Below are 24,452 nucleotides of genomic sequence, written 5' to 3'. Positions count from 1 at the left end.
AGGAAAATGCAAAACACCATAACTTACTGGATGCAGCTAAAGCAGTGCTTAGAGGAAAATTTATAGTTATGAGCAGCAATGTTAATAAAGACTTAAGATCTCAAGTTAATATCCTAACTTCTCACCTTAGAAAAATGTTGAAGGAAGAGCAAACTAAACCTTTAGGTTTGTAAGCACAAAGAGGAAGAAATCCTAAAGGTTACAAAGAATGTTAACAAAATAGATCACTGGAAGAAATAGAAAAAAATCAACAAGCCCAAAAGTTAATGCTCTAAAAAGATAAGAAAAAAATCTGAAAAACCTTGAGCTGCACTGACCGAGACTCAAATTATTAAAACAGGATGGAATACGGGACATCACTCTTGCCTTTGTGAAAATGATTCTTAAAATACTAAAAACCTATGGCCTACTTAAATTTCCTTGACCAAATCTGCTGTTCTGCCTACATTTCTGTATCCTCCTCTGTACAAAGTTGAAATTTATCTAAATAAGTCATATTCAAACTTTCTGTAAGCAAGTGAATCATTTCTACAACAAAATCTTAAAAAGACATGTTGGATGAGATGTTGAATAAAGCCTGACATCCTTATCCATGGAGTTTCTCAAAGAAATGAAACTCTTTTCCCTCTTAAAGAAGATCCTGATACTCCCGCAGCAGAATTCATGGGCCCCACAGAACATTTTCTGAATTATTCAGCTAGATTGTATCCAGGATTTCTTCCAGTTCTAAAGTGTTATCTATCTTAAATTATATTCTGTATTGAAATTGCAAATATAAATTTCATCATATTTCCACTAGATGGTGCTAATACACCCCATTTTCCATTAAAACAGGCTTCTATATAATCATTTTAGCATTTATAATTTTATTATAATGTATTATTTATACACATTTATTTTACTTTTGCAAAATACTATGACTTTCATGTTATCCTCATTACAAGTCTATGACACATAATGTGCTTATTTTTCAGGAGACGACATTGTAGTTAAATGATTTAATGTTACAGTTGATCAGTAACAGATTTTTCTGCAACTGTTGATATCTTCCCCTATATCACACACACATATATATATAATAAAACAAGATAAAAGAAAGAAATTACTATTAAGTTGTACTAAAACTGTTACAAATTTCCTTTTGACTTACATGGTTTATATTCGTGCATATAAATATTTCTATTATTATAAACATCTGTTAATATATATATTCACTGTAACAATAGTAAAGGTTAAGCAATGATAAGTAAGATATTACATATTTAATTATCCTTATGGTAAATATAATCACTACTTTAAAGTCCCGAACAGAAGTTACATAATCCAGGTTTCCTAGACTTCAGCCCTGTGGCTTTACGAGCACCAGTAAAATTTTGCTGAATTCACCCCTTTTGATTCCATGAAGTATACAGAACATTTTTACCTAAGTGGAAAAAAAACACATTTCTCTTCCTGCTTGGGAACACTATATCCACAATAAAAATTTTTCCTAAACGACAGGAAACAACTCTTGTTAGCAACTTACATTACCAACTGAGACAAGTTTCAGACTACTGTTAGAGAATGAAAACTGGTGTTTGAAAGGCATCTCAAAGATTACAACAGACTGCTTAACCAATCATTCATGCACATCCAAAGCACTTATCCCTGAATTTACTTTTTTTAAAAAAGTGGCAAGGAAAGATAGATGCTGCAGAAACTGCTCGATTTGCATTCTATCAGGAGAAAGCCAGAACAGGGTTCCCTTATCAAAGTCCAAAAAATACTGCTATCCTATAACCTCTTTGTGAATTTATAAGCACCTAGCCTTTAATCTGTAGGTCAAAAAGTTAAGTTTATTTCAGTTCATTTACTGAAGTCAACTGTAGGTTATTTTTCATAGAAGAATCTTCAGGGTTTTATCCAATTCTCAAGGGTGTTGTCCATTTCAAATATCTCCTGTCACTTCTCCCAATTTATTTCATTGTATTTAATATAAAGAGATTATCAATTAAGAATTTTCTTGGGGCTGGCATTGTGGTACAGTAGTTAAGCTTCCTCTTGTGAAATCAACAATCATATGAGCACCAGTTACCTTGCTTTTGATTCAGTTCTCTGCTACTGTACCTGGGACAGCACTAGAAGATGGCCCAAGAGCTCTGGCCCCCGCACCCATGTGGGAGACCAGGATGGAGTTTCCAACTTCTGGCTTTGGCTTGAGCCAGCCCCAGCACCGAAGCCATTAACAAACTGAACCAATAGATTGGATAATAATCTATTATATATCTGCCTTTCAAATCAGTAAGAAAACAGTATTTTTTAAAAAACAGAATTTTCCCATGTAATTCTTTGGCTTGATTCAGTCACACTAATCTTTATTTACAATCCATTTTGAAAAAACTCAGCTCTCCAAATCCTCAAATCTTCCAAATGAATTTCAATGATTTTTTTTTCTTTTTTCCGAATCGTGGTAAGGCTTTATGAATATGGGATTACAGGGAACATTTACCTTCCATGTGATACATTTTATGATATTTAATGAAAATAACTTCTTTAATTAAAAAAGATTTAAACTTTATTTTTACTGTATCCATGGCAACTTTCATTTTTAATTTTCACTGTTCTACCACATATTTCATTTGACATTATGAGGAAAGAAGAGATCTTGGGCCCACCACTGTAGACACAGGCTTCAAGTCTCTCCCAGAACTATATTGGTGCACATGGACCCAGGAATGAAGCATATTCCAGTGCCAGACTTGCCACTGAGCTCAAGGCTCAAGTCCTATTCCTGAGGCTCCAAGCTCCAAACCCATTCCTGAATAAGACTGGTCCCATAGCCAGGCATATTCAAGAGGCAAGACAGTCCTTATGGCATCAGGCTCTAGGCCAGTTTCACTGGTTCAAGTTCTAGGCACACCTCGGAAGCAAAGACTGTTCAAGTCTGTCAGAGTTCAAAAACAGCTATCACGACCTCACACTCCAGCCAATGCAGGATACAGGCCCACTCTGATGAACCTTGGCATTGGCTGGCTCCCACAGATCTAGGCTCCAGTCTGGCCCTCACAGATATAGGCAACAGACCAGCACACCTTAGAAATCCAACAGCAAGTCTTCCAATGAATCTTTTCACATGCCCATTCAGAATTACTCACTACTAAAGGCTTTTTTTTTTAATTTGTTTTTGTCTTACTACAGACAGACTTTAATGATTAAAAGAGATGACTGCTTGCTCAAATGTGCAAACTCCAGTGCGAAGCCATAAAAATCAGGAATAATCAGGGAAACCTGCCATCATCAAAGAAGAAAATCAAAACAGAAGTCACTGCCTAAAAAAACGGCAGGGTTAGTGGCTAAGACAGAGCTTGTGATGCCTATGCTCCACATCAGAGTGCCTCTGTTCCCAATTCCAGATTCCTGCTAAGGTGTACCCTTGGAGGCAGCAGTGACAGCTCGAGTTTTATAGTGGCTTCCACCCATGTGGGAGACCAGCACTGAGTTCCAAGCTCCTAGCTTTGGTCTGGCCCAGACTGGAAGTTAGAGGCATTTGAGAAGTAAACCAGTGGATGGGAGATTTTCTCTTTCAGATAAATACTTCATTCAATAACACTTTTTAAAAGACTTATTTATTTTTATTAGAAAGACAGATTTACAGAGAGGAGATATAGAAAGATCTTCCATCTCCCAGTCCACTACCCAAATGATCACAACGGCCAGGCTAAACCAATCCGAAGTGAGCAGCCAGGAGCCAGGAGCAGTCCAGGTCTCCCACATGGGTACACGGTCTCAAGGCTTCAGGCAATCCTCTACCACCCTCCCAGGCCACAGGCAGGGAGCTGGATGGGAAGTGGAGCAATCAGGACATGAACCAGTGTCAATATGGGATCCTGGCACATGCAAGGCAAGGAACTAGACAATCAACAACATTTTAAAAATTAGGCTATGAACTTATTTTTAAATAATTCAAAAAAACCACGTTTGAAAATCTCAATGAATTGGTAAAACAGTATCGATAACTAAATGAAATATATAAAGAGATTAATAAAATGAGAATAAGTTCAATAAAAACAAGTCATAAAAAAGAATCAAATTCTAAAGCTGAAGAACACAATGGTTGGTGAAGGTAAAAACAGTAGAAACCCTCAATACCAGACTTGATGAAGCTGAACAAAGACTTACCAAGCTTGAAGACAGGGTATTTGAAATCATCAAAGAGACAAAAAGAAAAGGGAAGTTTAAAAAGCATGAAGAAAACCTATGGAACTCCTGATTGCCATCAAGCAAAATACGTGTGTGTGTGTGTATGTGTGTGTGTTACAAGAAGTCCAAAAGGAATCAAAGAAAGGAACATGAAAAGAGAAAAGGTAAGAAAGCTTTAAGAAAATACTTAATATTCAAAAATATTGAAATATTAGTATGTAAGGAAATAATACCTGAAAACTTCAAATCTGGAGTGGAAAGAGAACATGGAGATTCACAAAGCAGAAAACATGTTAAATAGATTATTACATATTAAAGAGATCATCACTGAGACGTATTAAAATTAACTTCTTAAAAATCAAAGAAAATTGGAAATTTTGAAAGTAGCTAGAGAATAGTGACTTGTCACATAAAAGGGAACCCTGAGTTTATCTATCATCAGATTTCTCAGCAGAAACCTGACAGCCCTGGAGAGGGTGGGATGATGTATTAAAAATGATGAAAGAAGAAGTGCCAGAAAAGAACACTGTACCCATTGAAGTCATCCTTCAGAAATGAAGGAGAGATAAAGATTTCCTTCAACAAATGGAAAGCTGTGGGGCTTCATCATAATTAGAGCTGCATTATAAGAAATTGAGACTTTTAAAAGTTAGAATAATAATATGCTAATAATATGAAAGCATGGGAAAGTATAAACTCATTATTAAAGACAGAACACATTCAAATACATATCTTAATATTGTAATGGTAGTACGTAAATCACTTTAAACTGTAGTATAAAATTTAAAACAAAAGCTTTAAGAATAAACTATACATTAACTTGCTAATTGATATAAAGTATTTAAAAAACAAACTGACATCAAAAATAACTTGGGGGAATAAAACAGAGAGCTTCTGTATGTGATCAAAGTTAATTATCAGCTTAAAAATACTTAGCTGAACAATAAGATGTCTTATATAAGCTTCATGGTAGCCACAAAACAAAAACTTGCAGTTGATACATAAAGATAAAGAGGTAACAATCTAAGCCTACCACCGCGACAAACAAATCACAAATAAAGCGAGCAAGAAAGTTAGAAACAAAGGAATTCAAAAGATTCTGAAAATACTTAACAAAACGACAATAACTTTACCTATAGAATTTAAATACAAATGGCTTCTATTCTCCAATCAAAAGGCAGAAAAAGACCTGAGTATCAGATACAACAGCTTCCTATGAGGCAGTCACTTAGCTTTAAGAAAACAGGCTAAAGATGAAGAGATGGAAAACGTATTTCATTTAAATAACAAGTGAAAGGAACAGGGAGTGGCTATATGTGTAACAGGAAAAATAGGCTTTAAGTCAAAGACTATATAACAGAAGACAAAGGAAGCTGTTATATTATGCTAAAGGGGCAAATTCATCAAGATGATATTACTGTAGTTATAGAAAAGCAGCACATCAGAGTACTTAAACATAAAACAAATAGTAATTGAAGAAAGAAAGATACAGCAGTACAGTAATAGTTGGTAACTTCAATATCCCACTTTCAGTAATGGACAGATCATCAACAGAGAAAATCAGTAAGTTCTGTGTCTCAATGTATTCTCCCAAAATGTCTATGCTGAAATCCTAAACATCAATGTGACAGTGTTATGAGGCAGGTATTTGGCAAGATGATTAGATCATGAATACCCCTAATGTCTGTGTAAAATATGTCCAAGAGACATCCCTAGTCACTTACTCCATGTCAAGTTACGGCTTGTTTGTTTTGCATTTATTATTGCTATTATTTCCTAAGATGCAGTTTCACAGGTATAGGGATTTCTCCTTCCTCCTCCCCTTCCTCTCTCCCCATAGTTACTACATGTTAATGGTTTGACTTTGTCCCCAAGGACTTATGTTTTGAAAGCTGAGAACAGTGTGGTGATATAAAAAGGTGGTGGGACTTTTCAAAAGGTAGAGCTAAGTGAGGGTGCTGCACTAGAAAGGAGTTGGTGTAAATTTCTTGAGATTTCAGCTAGTTCTTAAAAGAGGTATGTTATAAAAGAGCAAGTAACACGAGCAACAATGCAGAATATGAAGTCTCAGTCTACATTCTCCACACTGAAAATTCAACTAGCAATCGTCCACAGACTTGAACGTTCTTTTAAAAAAAAATCACTTGTGTATTTAAATTGTAGAAACCGCGCGCGCGCACGCACACACACACACACACACACACACACACACACACACACAAGTAGAGAATGAGAGAGAGAAAAACTATTCTATCCACTGGTTGGCCAAATCCATCAAGGCCAGACCAGGTTTGAGTACTTAAGGATTCCATCCTGATATCATACATGCTGGCAAAGTCCAAGCACTTGGACTACCATCTGCTGCCTTCCCAGGCATATCATCAGGATGCTAGATTGGAAGCAGAATAGCCAGAACTCAAATCGGTGCTCCAGCGTGGGATGCCTGTGTCACAAGCAGCAGTACCAAAAACCACTAAATCACAATGAGCTCCTGAGTATCTTTTTGAAAACCTCAACGCTTGGAAACAATCCCAAGACACTCCTGTGTGTCACAAAACTGAACAGCAACTGGATTAGAAAGGGAAAAGGAAGTCACTGTGATGGCATCATCCTACTTCTCCCATCAGTCATGACAGTATCACATGGAGGTTCCCCTTGGCCCTTGGTTTCTGCATATGGAAAAAAAACAGAACTAGAGGGCATTATTTAGTTTCCTAGGGAAACAACTATAATCTCACCTTATAGGAACACTGCATTCAACAGCGTGATTAGAGTGCCTAGCGTGAGACATACAAAGCAAGGAGGTATGAGTCAGTGACCAAAGCTTGAATCTTGGTAGTACCTCTGTATTCCTGTCAACCACAATAACCCATCAGCAGCACCATCCAACTGACCAGTCACTTTCGGAAGCAGGTAGGGGAGTTCAACTCCAAATCCCTATGGACTATATCTATCCTTAAAATGCACTCCAATGATATGGCAGGGAAATAACCACATCTACTCATCAGAGAAGCATAGGAGCTACACCTATCTAACCACAGAAACCAGCAGCAACTCCTACTTCCTCAAAACAAACAAAACACCCAACAAACCCCACACTGGCACAAGAGTACTACCTCTGTGCATTTCAACAAAGCATAGCAGTTCAATTCTGCCAAAGCTCATCCCAAGGCTCCACCTAGACAAGAAAGTAATTGTGAATCACACAAGTGTAAGATAATCTCTTGCCCATTTTGAGCATTAGTCTTATATGATGTTGGTGTGGTGTAACATTTCCACTTCTGGGTATGTATTCAAAGGAAATAAAATCAGTATCATCATGAAGAGATACAGGCACTCCTACGTTGACTCACAGTGGCCAAGACATGGAATCATCTCAGGTGTTCATAGACAAATTAATGGATAGTGTGTGTCTGTCTGTCTGTCTCTGTGTGTGTGGTGGGAGAGGCAGGAGAAAGAAAGAGACACAGAGTGGAAAAGTAGAAAGAAAAACTAAATGATAGGAAAAAGGAAATGTTTCCATTTGCAGTAATATAGGTAAATCTGGAGGACATCATGTTTAAAGTGAAATAAATCAGGCAAAGAAACAAACAAGCCTGGCATAGTCTCATATGTGGAACCAAAAAAATTTGAACTCAGGGCTGACCCATGGCTTAGTAAGTTAGGCCTCTGTCTGTGGTGTCAGAATCCCAAATGGATGCCAGTTTGAGTCCCAGCTGCTCCATTTCTGATCCAGTTCCCTGCTAATGTGCCTGTGAAAGCAGGAGAGGATGACTTGGGCCCCTGCACCCACATGGGAAGCCCGGAAGAAGCTACTGGCTTCTAGCTCCTGGTTTTGTACCAACCCAACTCCAACTATTGCAGTCATTTATGGAGTGAACCAGCAAATGGAAGATCTTTCTCTGTCTCTCCTCTTTCTGTAAATCTGCCTTTCAAATAAAAGATTAAATCTTAAAAAATTCATATAAGCAAAGAGTACAATGGTGACCATGTGACTGACCAAGGGTGAGGTAGAGGAAATGCAGAGATATTGGTCAGATAGTATCAAGTTTCATCTATGTTGATGAATAAGTTCTGGAGATCTAACCCACAATTTGGTTATTATACTTAATGATATACTTGAATTCTGCTAAGAGTAGATTTTAAATGTGTGCAGTACAAAAGCATGATAACCTTGTAAAATTATTTAACTATATTAATTAATTAATCATAACCATTTCACAATGCTATATATATATATACACACACACATAAAACACACATTACACACTGCAAAAACATACAATTTTTATTTGCCAATTTTATCTAAAGAAAGCCTAAAAGGAAAAAGAAAATACATTTTACATCAAAAGGAATAGAGTGAACTGCCTAGGTATTTACCAGCTGCAGAGACGCTTGATTTGCTACAGGCCGGGAGCCCCAAGGAATGTAGTTCAATAAATTAGAAAGAACTATTAGAAATACAGATAAAATCATTTTGAATTAGGAATATGATTAAGGTTTAATTTTTAATGCATTTTTCCCAAGAGAAAAGAAATCTGTAGTCATTGTGCTAAAATAACTAACTTTCTTTCAATTGGATTTATTTGTATGTTAGTTTACAATTCTTACTTGTATAATACTAACCTGGTACGCTGAATTTTCTGTATCTCAGTCAAATTGGGCAAAATATATGGTCAATGATTAGGCAGGACTCAAAGAAGGACACAATATAAATTCCAGCAGGGCAACTGAGAAGTCAACCAAACCTCCAGAATGTTGAGGAAAGTTCAATCTCTTCCTATCTAATTATGCTTGCCTTTTGCTAGCAGGACATCATACTACCAAATTATAAAAGAGGGGAATGGAAGAGGGAGACAGCATGGTATTCCATTAAGAAAAAAAAATCTTTTTAACACATTATTTCCAAAGGTGACATTTCAAAAATCTGCAGGTTTGTATTTTATAAAAGCCTAATGAAATTTACCACTGTCACTGACTACACTAAAGCAGGTACACTGACAATGAAGTGAGCTGAAGGAATCATAATTTCATTCATAATTACAGCAGCCTATTCTTAATTGGTGGTATCTATAATAAGGGTACATAATCAAAAGAGTGGCAGAAAGCAAGAAGAGCAGCAGCTGTTCATGAATGTTCCATAGTAAAAGAAAAGTAAGGAGGAGACAAAAACAGAGAAATCCTGAACTGAGACCTGTTAACAGAAACCAAGGGAAGAATTGAACTTTCTAAACTATACTCATTGTCACCCTTTATATTTAGATAGGTCTAGGTCTCCATTTCAACAAGATTGTAATATACAAGCAATTTTCATGTATTATCACTTGTACAAAAACATAGTTTTTATACTGAATGGGTACCTCTGGGCTAAGATATTCACTGTTCTCAAAAGAGTTAAGCCTTTAGAAAGTACACTCATTTTCCATAGCTTCCTTCTGGCATAAAATCTACAGAGAAGGGTGCTTAATTAGCAGCTATTCATTTCTGCTTGTATCACCAACTGCTTCCAACAGTTTTCTCAACACATGGATATAATTAAAGCATGAAAAAATTGCGCAAAGGACTGGAAGTGTATGATAGAGGATGTGAGTACTTGGTTTTTTATGACATTTTCACTGGGAAGTCAGTTAACTCAAGCTTAACTTTGATGACAACAAATTTGACAAAAACTAACAGTGGCCACAGTAGTGTCCATTTTCAGGGAACAGCAAATACATTAGCTGCAGCTACCAGCAACAGCTATCATTTACTGAGGAGTTTCTATTTCCTAGGCATGTTACTGAACATTGTACAATACATGCATCATATTTAAACCCTACAACATTTTGATTTTTAGATTCTTCTGTAAGTATCACAACATTAGCAACTTCACAGTATCATAGAAGACCACAAGTTTTGACTGCAAGTTGGTCTAATATGAGAAAAACTACTATTCACTGTGCTGAAATTCTTGCCAACACTTATGGTTATTTTTTAATATTAAATTACAATTTCTGTCAAAAACCTAAAAGTATTTTATCAAGTAATTTTATAAACATGGAAAAAATCAAGCCGAGATTGAAATCACAAATATAATAAGGGTTGAAATTCAAGTTCTCTTTTCTTTAGTACCGTTCCAGTATATGGAATATAAAAGGCTCATAATGGAGTCTGGTATGATGGTTCAATGGCTAAATCCTTGCCTTGCAGGCCTGGGATCCCATATGAGCTCCAGTTCGTGTCTCATTGCTCCACTTCCCATCCAGCTCCCTGACTATGGCCTGGGAAAGAAGTAGATGATGACCCAAAACCTTGGGACCCTGCACCTGACTAGGAGACCCAGAAGAAGCTCCTTGCTCCTACCTTCAGATTGGCTCAGCTCTGACCACTGTGGCCATTTGAGGAGTGAACCAATGGATGGTTTCTGTCTGTCTCTCCTTCTCTCCATAAATCTGATCTGCCTTTCCAATAAAAACAAAGGCTCATAGCTCATAGTGATGTTCTATAACATAGATTTACAGAATCAATAACGTAGATTTGTATGAAAATTTGACTAGGACAAACTATATTCCTACATACACAGCCACTAAATACAATAACAAACTGATTATGCAGTTAATTTAAAATGTGGATGGCAATTGTGTATCATCATTTTTAATTTTAAAAAATATATATTTTTAAATTTTGTTTGAAAGGCAGAGACAGAGAAACAAAGAGGAACATATTTTTAAAATTATAATAAGAGGCCAAAAATTCATGACATTTGTAAAAATAACCCATGTGGGCCTGATGCAGTGGCCTAGCGGCTAGAGTCCTCGCCTAGAATGTGCCAGGATCCTGTATGGGCACAGGTTCTAACCCTGGTGGCCCCACTTCCCATCCAGCTCTCTGTTTGCGGCCTGGGAAAGCAGTTGAGAATGGACCAAGGCCTTGGGACCCTGCACCCGCATGGGAGACCTAGAAGCTCCGGGCTCCTGATCAGCTCAGCTCTGGCCATTGCAGTCACTTGGGGAATGAGTCAGCAGATAGAAGATACTTCTGTCTGTCTCTCCTCTCTATATATCTGACTTTGCAATAAAAAAAAAGAAAATCTTAAAAAGAAATAATAACCCATGCGTTATGCCATTTCTCAGCCTACTCTTATGACCAATTTCCAGGCAGTGTTTATTTATTCTTAAGACTCCTAATTCACCCTTAGTTTGGCATATACTTCCAAGTCCTAAGTTTCTAAGAAGTCAATCATGACATCGGCATCGCTTTTTATTTAGTTTTGTTTTTGTGACCCCCTCATTCCCTGCCTTTTTGTTATACCATTCTTTTGATATGCTGATACTATAAACTTACTATGCAAGCCTGTAATAGAACTCTCTCATCATACACTTTATATAAGGTTATTCATTTAAAGGAAGCCTGTGGTAAAAACCAATGCTAAATTTCGTTGTTTCTTTAGTACATTTTAAATAATCTGACTACTATGTGATTTATAATAAAAGTTTCAGGTTTATTCCAGGTGTGTGAAGTCTAAATTGAGATAAATCATACACTTAACACTGCATAACCCTGTTCTGTCAGTCACAGTTCTTGGTATAACGTTTGATCAATAATAAGCTGCTTCTTCCATAAATGTTTTGTTAGTAACATATAAGCTCATGAGTGCTATCGTTTCAATGGCCATATTTGTACTTATTTCCTGAAATGACAAATCGAATTTTCACACTGGTTAAAATATATTTAATATAATCATAGGAATATTTCCAAGTAACTAGAACCATCTTAGTACTGAGAAAGCATAAATATTTAGTGAATTAATTTGACATATTTTACTCCAGTACTATCTGATACTCAAAACATCTTATGTGACAGTTCCAAAAAATACATTTTTTTCATGTAAATTCATTTAACCAACAACTACCGAATATCAAATATGTGTTAGACTCTATGCTGGGCGTAGGTTTTTGCTTTATTTTTGTAATATTATCTTTATAATTCCAGATCAATTACAACAGCAGAAATCTTAGAATAGTGCTCAGCATACAGCAGACACTAAGTATATACTTATTTGACTAAGGTTAAAATATAAAAATTCATCTGAAACTAATAATATGTGAGCTGATCCTACTCCCACGTACATACATCGACTCCAACTTCTATTCTGGAGTTGTAAGACAACAGTAAGTACCAAAGCAACAACAAAACAATTTCATGTATTCCCAACGGCGAAACAAAGGCAAACTGGCGGGGTGGGGAGTAAAACTAATACATTCTCCATCAAGTGACAACATGTAAGAATAATCAGCAACATATGTTAAAGGAGTAAATAAATTTAGCATGTTGGCTTCTGAAATGAGAGAAAGTTTAAACTATCAAAATACTTTACGGTACATATTAACTGATCTCTATGTAATAACATTTCTGAATTTACATTTTCATAATTACCTAAGCCAGAAAGAACTCTCTTGAAATTTGCCTTGTTTGTTCATTTCCACTCCAAAATTGTAGCACAGAATATGAAGATTTCCAGCCTGTAAAATTTAAGAAATGCATCAGTTTCATGATTTCCTTAAAGTTAAAGAAACTATAGCTTTTCAGAGTCTCAAAAACATAATTAAAGTATTCTATAAATCAAAATCAAAATCAAAATTACTTTCCTGATCAAAAGCTCTCTCTATATAAAAAAAGAGCTAGAAGCATTCAAATTGGGGCATTAGTTATGTTCGGAAAAATATTGCAATAGAACTTGAAAAGTCCTATGAGACAAGAAACAAGACATTCCATCACTGCCCAGTAGAAGTCCAGGTTAAAACACTGCTATAGATTGCCAAATCCAGTAAACTTCATTAGCACACAGAGTATATTCAAAGCCAAAGTAATCATGACCGGGGGTAGTGTAGGGTGAGTAATTTATTTTTTTCAGAATTATGACAACTTTTTAAAATTCTAGTTTTGAAATGTGTCCAAAATTCACCAGGTCATAGGATTTATTTAGAAATGGTTAATGAACTCTCTTTAGGAACAACAAAACTGGCTTACATAAATTACCACCGAGATCAAAGATAGGAATAAGAATGTGAATTTTGCCACACAACATACCCTCTTCAGGAGTTCATCAACATCTCATTCTCTGCATTAAAATCATGTTTTATAATTTTAATCTCTCAAAATACTAGTAAATATTATGAAGAAATTATTTAAATTCTAATAATTTGCTCAAGCATTCCCTCAGTAATTATAGAAATCATCTCTCCAGAATTTAATTATACCCATATAAAGCAGCTCTTTGTAAGTTTTATCTGAGTTAAGGCTACAGAAGCAGATCCTCAATTAAGAGCCCAAGATCTGAGGCAGGTTATGCATAAGCAAAGTGTAAAAGATCTGCCTTGCTTCAAAAAGTTTTCCTTTGAATTACAGCACATTCAGAAAGCAGCAGTTCAATATGCATGCCTGAACACATCAGAATGCTGTATGCTGGAATCTTTAAAAAAGGGTAGTGTTGGTAATATGGGGACTGGCAATAATCCAGAAGTATTTTAAAAGCATTTGCGACACTTCAGCAAAAACCGCTTAACTCATTATATGCCCCAGATCCCATAGGTTCAAATGGGACCATGCCAATTATGTAGCAATAGTGGAATAAAGTGGCTCACATCCCCTTGCTACATACAGACCTGAAACTGAACTTGTACAGAGGAAAATGGAAAACAGAATTTCTGATGCACATTTAATGTGTATTGAGACTTTATTCAATTTCTTAAATATTTGTCTCTGCCCTTACAATCACTTCAAGTATGTTTACTAAGTGCTACATCCTAGAGGAAGGAAATAACATAAAATAATAAACTAACAACAACAAATCTACAACTGACTAAAAAATCTATCAAGAAACCATCAGCACTTTTTGAATATGACAAAAATGTTTTATTATTAATGCTGTTCCATTCACTCACTTGCAAATTTATATGTCCAATACTATTTATTAAGCATCTCCTACTGGGCACCATTCTAGGCATTGAGGATACATCAGTGAAAAATGAAATCCCAGAAGTCATGAAACATGTCTAAGTTCAGAGATTCATGAAAAATGTCTAAAACCTGTGTCCTACCCTTTCACAAAGTACTAACATTTCATTTGGCAATACAAGACACCATAACACAAACAACTCTAAGAAGGTAATTCTCAGGGCTGAAGGTTATCCCAGGAGTTAAAGGGTTTAGGCACCAGTTAGAATGTCTACATCCCATATTGGATTTGATACCTGCTTCTGTCTGTTAATGCAAACCCTAGCAGGCAACCGTCATAACTCTCAAGTGGCTGAATTCCTACAATTCAATCCTACAATCCTACAACCCTACAATACAAGGAAGAACTGGATTGAGTTCCGAGCTCCTGACACTTGCCCTGGCCCAGCTCTGACCAGTGCAGTCATCTGGAGAGTGAACCACTGAAGGGGAGCATATTTGCATTTTCATTCTCATTCTCTCTGAAAATCTGTCTCTCCCTCTTAAATAAAATAGTTTTTGAAAATATTGTATTTATTTAAAATGCAGAGTTGGTGGTGGTGGTGGGGAAGGAATACAGAAAGAAATCTTCCTGGTTCATTTCCCAATGGTTTCAACTGAAACTAGGTCAAGACAAAGTCAGGAACTCCATCTGAGTCTCTCACAGGGATGGCAGAGACACATGCAGTTGGCCATCATTCACTACTTGTTGTTTTCCCACACACATTAGCAGGAAGCTGAACAGGAGGCATTGTAGTCATGACTTGAACAATTACTCCAACACGGGATGCTAATATTGCTGACCCCAAAATAAATAATTTCTTTAATGGTACACTAGTCATCAAAAAGGGACTTATGAAAGCTCCAGGATCCATGGAAATCTCTACAATGTCCAGCTACTATAAATCCATCAGCCCAGAATTCACAGCTCCAATCTAACGCCTACTTTATAAAGCTACGTAGATGATATGTAGATGATATTAAGAGTACACAAATGATGAATAAACTCTATTAGTCATTGCTGCTACAAATGAGATTAACTTTTTAGTTCAATATAAGCCTTTTATTTTAAATTACCTAAATAACATCATTCTCTAAAATTTTCTTTGTAACTTGGGTTTTCAGATCTCAGAGTAAGCAACCTTGCTGTATTCTCAATATTAAATATCCAAGCTGTTTTTACCTTTGTGATTCTGTTGTCTTTTGAATGCCTTATACATGAGGCTGGTACCATGGCTCAAACAGGCGAATTCTCCACCCTGAAGAGCCAGCATTCCACATGGGCACCAGTTCATGTCTTGATTGCTCCACTTCGCATCCAGCTCCCTGCTTGTGGCCTGGGAAAGCAGTGGAGGATGGCCCAAAGCCCTGGGACCCTGCACCCATGTGGGAGACCCAGAACTTCTGGCTTTGGATTGGCTCCGCTTCGGCCATTGTGACCATTTGGGAAGTGAACTGGAAGACGGAAGATCTTTCTGTCTCTCCTTCTCCCTGTAAATCTGCCTTTCTAATAAAAATAAATCTTTAAATGTCTCCATATATGTATATATGTATGCATATATGTCTATGTTTATATTATATATATACATACACATGTACATAAACACATTTATATATCAGTCATGTATTTTTGCATTTTGTTCAGCTTTAATAGCATAGCAATAATTGAAAATAATTATCTGGATTTAAGATTGCCTTCAAATCCCTCTCGTACCTTTTTCTAATATATAGAAGTCTCAGTAATGATCATCATAATTCATTAATCATTTCTCCTAGTGCTCTAAGATACAAACATATACTCATATATCCGACTTTCCAAGCACATTTTTCTTTGCCTCCTAATAACAATAACGTATTACCTTCTGCTTCCATTCCAATACCTAACATTGATTCCTAATCTAGTTTGGGAATACAAAAAGGAAGTCTCAAAAACATAAAGATTTGGTTTATTCGATTCATTAATTCCTTTTAAGTGAGTAACACTCTCTTAGCTCTTTTCTAACCTCTATCTGATCATTTTCTCTCATTGTAAGATTTCCTGTCCTGGATTTTCAGATCCCTTGTCTAAAAACTTTAAACCCATTAAAAGCCCACACTGTAAATAATTACATTGACCTTTAGAATTAAAAGCATGATTTTCCTAGCAGCAAATGAATAGTTCTATCAAACACCTTCCAAATAAAATAAAACTCTTAACTCCGAAATTATAGTCCTCTTCTAGAAGCCCCAAGCTGAACAAGGCCAAAGTATCGATCTGTTACATATCATCATGTACCTTCTAATTCAGCCCTTTTTTCTCTCTCTAAATTTGATTTTCCCTTTTGCCTCTCTGACACTATACAAGATATTAAGTTTTTTCCCTGAGTTCTCTTTACATATAATTCAATAAAAACTTCAATGTCTACTTTCTGCACAAAACATATTAAAGAAAGGTCTCTGTCCTCTACCAATTTATAATCTGAACAACATAGCAACAGGATCACAGAGAAGGAAACAGCAAAAAACCTGTAAATGTAAATACCAGAAAGACTCCATAGATGAAACTGCTAGCAGTAATAAGAGAGATCAAATTGTTGAATGCTAAATAAACAATTTAAAAGACTTATTTATTTGAAAAGCAGAATTAAAAGAAAGACACAGCCATATCTTTCATCCCCACACTTCACTTCTGAAATGGTCACAATGGCTAGGATTAGGCCAGGCTGAAGCCAAGAGTCCTGTTTCAGGGCTCATACTCCATTTGGTTCTTACACATGAGTGTCAGGATCCCAAGCACACAGACCATCTTCTGTTGCATTCCAATGTGCATTAGAAAGGAGCTGGATTAAAAGCAGAACAGCTGGGACCTGAAGCTGGGCTCTGATGCTAGTTTTGCAGGCTACACCTTATCCAATTGTACTACAAAGCCAGCACTTTGAAAACAACTGCATTCATATATACCAGTGATAACTTAAGAATACAATCTTTAAGATATATTATTTATGATCACTTGAATCTGAAATATCCTCTTAAAATTGTTTGCCCAAGACGCAAAGTGACAGAAACAGGGAAAGAATAAGCACCCATTTGCTAGGTCATTTTCCAAATGTCCAAAGTTACCAAGCCAGATATGACTGAGCTAAAGCCAGGAGCCAGAAATTCAATCAAGCTTCCCACAGGAGTGTTAACAACCCAATTAGTTCAGTCATCATCACTCAGAGTCCTAAATTCTCTATTTCATTCACCTTCCTTAACGCACATCCCATGAGGCAGCAGATGATGGCTCAAGTACTTGGGTCTTTGCCACTTATGTGGGAGACCAGATGAGGCTGTGAGCTCCTGGCTTTGGTTTGACCCTGTCCTGGCTGTTGCAGAAATTTCGAAAACAAAAGATATCTCTCTCTTTCTCTCTCTCCAATTAAGCAAAAACAATTTTTAAAAGAAATTAAAGACTGTACTGAACAATGGCCCCTAAAATTCATCTTGTAGAACCTTTAAATATGACCATATTTGGAAATGAAGAGTTTAAGATGCAATCAAGATATGGTCATATTGGATGAGAACAGGCCTTCAATTCAATACGACCTATGTTTTTATAAGAAGAATTTGCAAGGGGAGGAGGCATCCTCCCCCATCCGTGTCCAGCAGCCTCTCCTGGCCACATGGAGGGTAAGCGGAGGAGGCATCCTGCCCTACCCGGGTCCAGCAGCGCACTATGGGAACTTGGGGTTGTGCATTTGCAGGGAGATTGAGGGATCACACAGGTGAGGGTGAACAATGATCTGTGTATTCATATCCAGGTGAGGAATTACTACCGAGGGACATCCTTGGACAAGGCCACCATACATGTAGGTGAGGAATGACTCCAGAAGGATTCCCAACGACAAGAGGACTGAGACCTGGTGGTTTGAAGGGGGCAGACTGTAAGACCTTTATGGGTCAAACTGATGCACAAGCCCACATGGGAGTTCTGAGCTTGGCTTGTTAGCATGGAACACTGCTGACTGCCACACGCCAATCTACATGGAAGCTAGGGCTGGGGCCCTGTCTGGCAGGGTTAGATCCTAGTATCTGACAGTGAGTGTTGAAACAGGGGACAGGTCACATTAGGCTGGGCCATGACACTAACCATCAGGCAAGAGAATCAGGTCTGGGGATAGATTCTATAGGGGATAATTAGGCCTAACCCTGTGGAAATACAAGCCCCACTGGTTAGCTTGAACTGGGGTGGTGAGGGGATGAACTAGGGATAACCATGGAATCCTCCAACATTCATGGGTACTGGGGTTGGAAACAAGCTGGGCAGGTCCAGGCTACAGCACTTGCATGCACACCCTAAAACAGGGTGTGGAGAGGGGTGGGCCTGGATGCAACATTCACAAAGGCTAGGATGGAGGGGGCAGGCTGTGCCAGGTGGGGGCCTGGGACCCGCTGGCATGTGTAAGATCTGGATCTGGGAGTGAGCCAAGTGGGGGAACCTAGGCAAATCTCCCACTGCACCATAGCTCTCACTGGTGAGCACGTGGTCCAGGCCTGGGTGTTGGGCAAGTTGGGCAAGGTAGCTCTATCCGTTGGCAAGTGTGTGGGTTGGTTTTGAAAGGGGGCAGACCAGGCAGGGCCGAGCAGACCTTAGCCCACTGGCAAATACAGAAACCAGGCTGGAGTACAGGTCATGCCAGGCTAGGCTACCACACCTGCAGGTTTATATGAACCAGGGATGGGAGCAGATTAAGCAGGGCCAGGTTGCAGCACCTGCCAACGAGAGTTGGGACTGGCAGGAACCCAGTTCAGGCCAGGCTGTAGCATCCAAAGGCAAAGGTCAAGATAGGTGAGGGGCTATGCTAAGCTGGGTAAGAGCTACCACTAGCACACGCAAGATCTGTGGCTGGGAACATGCCTGGTTGAGAAGGTAAGGGGATGCCCTCACTGGCTTCTGATTCCCACTGCTAAGTGCGAGGGCTCGAGTGGGGGCGGCTCTCTGGTCTGGACATGGCTGCAGTGTCCCTTGGCACAAGTGTGGACTGGGTCTGAAGTGTGCCAGACTCGGCGAGACTCCAGCACCCACTGGTGCTCGTGAGAACCAGGGTGGGTGTAGGATGGGCTGGGTTGGGCTAGGTCTCTGTCCCTGTAGAGCCATACATAAGCTGTGTCTGGGTGTGGACCAGTCCTGACTGAGCTGTAGCACTCAACAGTAAGAACTGGAATGGGTGAGGGCCGGTCAGGAAAGGTCACTGTTCCTGACAGGACAGGAGGTGGACTAAGTAGGGTTGGCTCATGGACCCACCGGTGGGTGCAAGATCTGGCATTGGGACAGGTTCTGATGGAGGAGCTTGGGTAGCTCCTCTGTTGGGATACAGTCCCTGTAGGTGAGCCCAAGAACCAAGACAGAGAGCAGCCCAAACCAGGCCAGGGAACAGTACCCACCTGCATACATTTGGCTCAGGTCTGGGGCAGGCCAGGCTGGGCCAGTTTATATCACCCATTGGCAAACCCGAGAACCAGAATGGTGTGTGGGTCATACCGGGTCTGGCAATACCAGCCAGTTCATATTAGGGCCTGGACAGGGGACTGGCTGGCCTGGGCTAGGCTGTAACCCCCACCAGTGTGAGCTGGAACTTTGGGTAGAGGGGAGCACCAGGCTGGGCTAGGCTATAGCACCCACTGGCAAATGCCGAGGCGAGGTAGGCCATGCCAGACTGGGCCGCAGCACCCAACCTGCACATGCAAGACCCGGGGGATAGGGAGTGAACATGGTAGGGGAGCTGCATGGGGCTCCTGCTGGACCACTACTCCCACTGGTGGGTGTGAGAGCTGGGATTGAGGACACCAGGTTGGGCAGGGTTACAAAACCTGTTGGTGTGCATGTGAGGCTGGATCAGGGGAAAGTCAGGCTGGGTTGACTGTACCTTCTGGTGCATGCATAAACCAGAGTGGGTATGTGTTGGGTGGGCTTTGCTGCAGCATCAGCTGGCAGAGGATAGCACTTGGGGTTAATTCTGTTAAGCTAAATTGTCTCCCATCCAAGTACTAACCAGGCTTAGTTAACTTAGCTTCCGAGATCAGACGAGATCGGGCGCGTTCAGGGTGGTATGGCCGTAGACTAAGCTAAATTGTAGAATCACCTGGAGAGTGCAAGATCCGGGAGTAGGAGTGGGCCCATTAGGGAAACAATGGGCACCTCCCACTTGGGTTGCCACTCCCACTGGTGAGCACAAGAACCAGGACTAGGACAGGCATGGCTAGACAGGGAGTGGCACCCGCCTGCAGATGTGTGGACTGGATAGTGGGGCTGGATGGGTTGAATTAAGCTTCAATACCCATTGACATGTATGAGAACTGAATGGGATGTGGGATAGGCTGGACCAGTCTGCTGTGCATACTGGCAAGCATGGGAATCAGGATGGGGGCAGGCCTGGTGGGGGTTATTGCGGGCCACTCCAACTAGGCTGCAGCTCCCACTGGTTTATGTGATTGAGTGTGTGGTGGGCAGGACCAGGCTGGGCTCCAACACCAATTGGTTAGCAAAAGACAGGGCTGGAGTTAGAACTGACCCAGCAATTGCAAACACCAGCATATGCATAGGCTGATTGGGGCAACAGACTATGCCAGACCCATAATGGCAAGCACACACAAGAATCAGGTCTTGGATCACCTCAGATGAAGTTTCTTTGGGGATCCCTCAACTAAACCACTGGACTCAGAACTCCAACCATGGAGAGACAGGTTCCATGGTCTGACCGCGGAGTGCATGTGTCAAAGCTGAGCCTCCTCAGTGGCTTAGATGGAGCAGTGGACAGCATAGTCAGTTGCATTTGGAGGATATGGCTGTACATTAGAACCTGCAGGGGATATCTGGTACCATAACAGAGGACGGAGGACAGAACAAATGGATCAACTACCCCAGCAAAGTGTTGGCAGTGAAAATATGGGCAAACAGAAACTCTAAGATGGATTCTGGAGAAATTTCATTGTGCTTGGAGTGGCGAGATTGGCAGCAACTCGGAACTATTGAACTATTGAAACCACTTGAACAGTGCCCCCAGAGCAAGTCCCACATTGGGGACTCTGGGACGGTTGGGAAGCTGGATGTGGCTTCTCACTTTATTTCCCCCTTCCCCCAGATACAGGCAGAGGCTTAGCTTGCTACACCATGATATCAGCCCCAACGTTTGTTGTTTTTGTAGATTGCTTTGGTTATTCAGTCTATTATATTTTGTTTTCTTCTTTGTTTTTGTTGTTGTTCCTGTAATAGGATACCTGAGACTAGGTAATTTATAAAGTTTTAATTCCAGCAGTTAATATGTCCACAAGCCACATGAGAGTGTCTGAGTCTTATTCCTAGTTCCAACTCCATGACTTCAGCTTCCTGCCAACACAGACTCAAAGAAACAGTAACAAAATTTCTCAAGTAATTGGGTTCCGAGCTCCCACGTGGGAAATCCAGATTGCATTCTCAGGTCCTGTCTCCAGCCCTAGCCATATTACAGGCAACTGGGGAGTGAATCAGCAGATGTGAGCTATCTCTCTTGCAAATAAAATGTTTTTTCAATAAAAATAATAGAAGTTTGACTTCACAGATGTGGTGCCTGGAAATCCAAGATTGGGCAGCTGCATTTGCATAGCATCAGATGAGGGCTTCTTGTTGCTTCATATCATTACAGAAAAGCAGAAAGGCAAGCAAACACATATGGAAGAAAGAGGGAAGACTCTGCTAAGACAATCTGCTTTCACAGGAGCTAATCCAGTTCATCAAGTGTGCGACCTCAGGCCTGGTGCGGTAGCCATATGCCAGGGACCAGTTTGTGTCCTGGCTGTCCCACTTCCCATCCAGTTCTCTGTTTGTGGCCTAGGATAGCAGCAGAGGACAGCCCCAAGTCTTGGGACCCTATACCCACATGGCAGACCTGGAAGAAGCTCCTGACTTTGGATTGGCTCAGCTCTGGCCTTTGCAGCCACATGAGGAGTCAACTATCAGACGAAAGATCTTTCTGTCTCTCCTCTCTGTAAATCTGGCTTTCTAATAAAAATAAATAAAATATTTTTAAAAGTGAGTAAAACCCCACTCCCCAGAGAAAAAACCCAATCCTGTGAAACCAATATTAATCCATTCATGAGGGCAGGTGCTCCCATGAACTAATAAACTCCTACCACTAGGACAAGTATTTTGCCTACTAGTTAAGATACCAGTTAAGATGCCTGCAACTCATACCAAAGTGCCTGGTTTTCAGTTCCAGTTCTGGCTCAGGATTTCAACTTCCAGTCAATGTAGACTCTAGGTATACTAGTATAGGTGATGACTCCAATAGTTAGGTCTCTGATAACCACATGGGAGACCTGGATTGAATGCCAAGATCCTGGCTGTGGTCCAGCCTACCCTTGACTACTGTGGGCATTATAAATGTCTGAGACACACATAAACACACAAGGGCATCTGAAACTGCTCCTGGAAAATGGGATTAAAAACTAAGTTTAAAGGCAGGCATTTGGCATAGCAGTTAAGAACTTGGTTAGGATTCTTGTACCCATTATCCAAGTGTCTGGGTTAAATAAATACCTGGTCAATTCCAGTCTGCACCGGCAGAACCTTGGAGAGATCAAATGATGGTCTAAGCAGCTGGGTCTGTGAAACCCATGTGGAAGACCTTGATTGTACTCTCAGGTTAACCCAGCACAGCCCCTGCCACTGAAGGCATTAGGAAGTAAAACAACAGATAGTTCTTTGCATCTCTCTCTTTGCCACTCAAATAGTTTTTAATTAAAAATTTTAAATACAAGCTTATTCTGATGCAAAAATTGTGCAGTGCACATATACAAGGAATCATCAAAAAGTTCATGGAAATGTATATTATAATTTTTAAAAATCTAGGCATGGATTTCAAATTTTTATCTTTTAATTATATTCCCATGAGCTTATTTGAGTTACATATATTACTTTATGTCCATAAATAAAAAATCCATCCTGAAAACTAAGGAAATCTCAAGCATCAGTCAAAAGGTGAAAAGATAAACAAAATGTGGCATATACATTTTACACAACTAGTTTTTAAAAGGAAGGAAATTCTACAGTGTGCTACAACATGGATGAATCTTGAGGAATTTATGGTAACTCAAATAAGCTAACAAAAAAGACAACAAATACGGTATGATTTCACATGTATGAGATATGTGAAGTAGTCAAAAATCGTAAAGACAGAAAGTAGACAGGGGCTGTGTGGACAGGGGAAAGGGCTTGTTGTTTAATGGGTATACAGTTTTAGTTTTACAAAATGAGAAGACTTAATGGAGATGGATGATAGCCGTGGTTTCACATCATGAGTGTATTTAATGACATTATCCTAAGGCCACCATTATAGTGCGGCACTGCAAGTCAACCTGATGCCTGCAACACTGGCATCCCACAAAACCAGCTGTTTTGTACCCCAGTCGCTCCACTTTGGACCCAGGTCTTTGTCAACGCATCTAGGAAAGCAGTGGAAGATGACCCAAGTATTTGGGACTTGGCCATCCACGTGGGATACATAGATGGAGTTCCAGGCTTGCAGGGCTTTGTTTTGGGTTGATGAAAATGTTTTATAATTAGAAATGAATCTTGTATAGCATTCTGAATGCATTGAATGTCACTGAATTGTTCACGTCAAAATACTTTGACGTGTAAATTTTTAAAACCTTGTGCATGAATGTTCACAGTAACTATTCACAACTCAATGTCAATCAAGTGATTAATGCATAAATGAACAGTGCTATATTTCATGGAAGCATCAGGGTAGATAAATCTACATGGACAAAAACAATAGCTTCCAGGTGCTGGTAAGAGGGGAGCATGAGCAGTGACTATAATTGGTATGAGATTTCCTTCAGGGGTTATAAAAATGTTTTGTACTTAGATTAAGGTGCTGCTTACACAAAATTGTGAATACTATACTAAATGTCACTGAACCGGATATTTTAGCTTTAAAAAGGTTTATGCTATATGAATTTCACTTAAACAAAAAAGAACAGAAAATCTACAGAAAAAAGCAGCACAATGGCATTAGACTTTTCTGTAGTCACATCATAAGACACAAGACGATTCACACTTTCAAAATGATCATGGAAAATAATTTCCAACCCCAAGCTGTATATTCAAGTGTAAATTGTGATGCAAGAATACATGTATGGGGCTTGGCAGCGTGGCCTAGTGGCTAAGGTCCTCGCCTTGATCCCATATGGCCGCTGGTTCTAATCCCGGCAGCTCCACTTCCTCTCTATCTCTCCTCCTCTCAGTATATCTGACTTTGTAATAAAAATAAGATAAATCTTTAAAAAAAAAAAAGAATACA

General features: G+C 39.3%; 1 protein-coding gene across 1 annotated transcript in view; it reads right to left on the bottom strand.

Moving 5' to 3' along the window:
* The window catches only part of TEX11 (testis expressed 11), a 254,871-nt gene that overhangs the window by 187,905 nt on the left and 42,514 nt on the right, over positions 1–24,452 (bottom strand). Inside the window, exon 8 of the mRNA XM_058658776.1 lies at positions 12,595–12,680. Coding sequence (XP_058514759.1) covers positions 12,595–12,680 — 86 coding nt within the window. The remainder of the gene's footprint in view (positions 1–12,594; positions 12,681–24,452) is intronic.

Source organism: Ochotona princeps, chromosome X (assembly GCF_030435755.1).
Source record: "Ochotona princeps isolate mOchPri1 chromosome X, mOchPri1.hap1, whole genome shotgun sequence".
Classification (NCBI taxonomy): domain Eukaryota; kingdom Metazoa; phylum Chordata; class Mammalia; order Lagomorpha; family Ochotonidae; genus Ochotona; species Ochotona princeps.
This window is presented reverse-complemented; position numbering and strand designations above follow the sequence as displayed.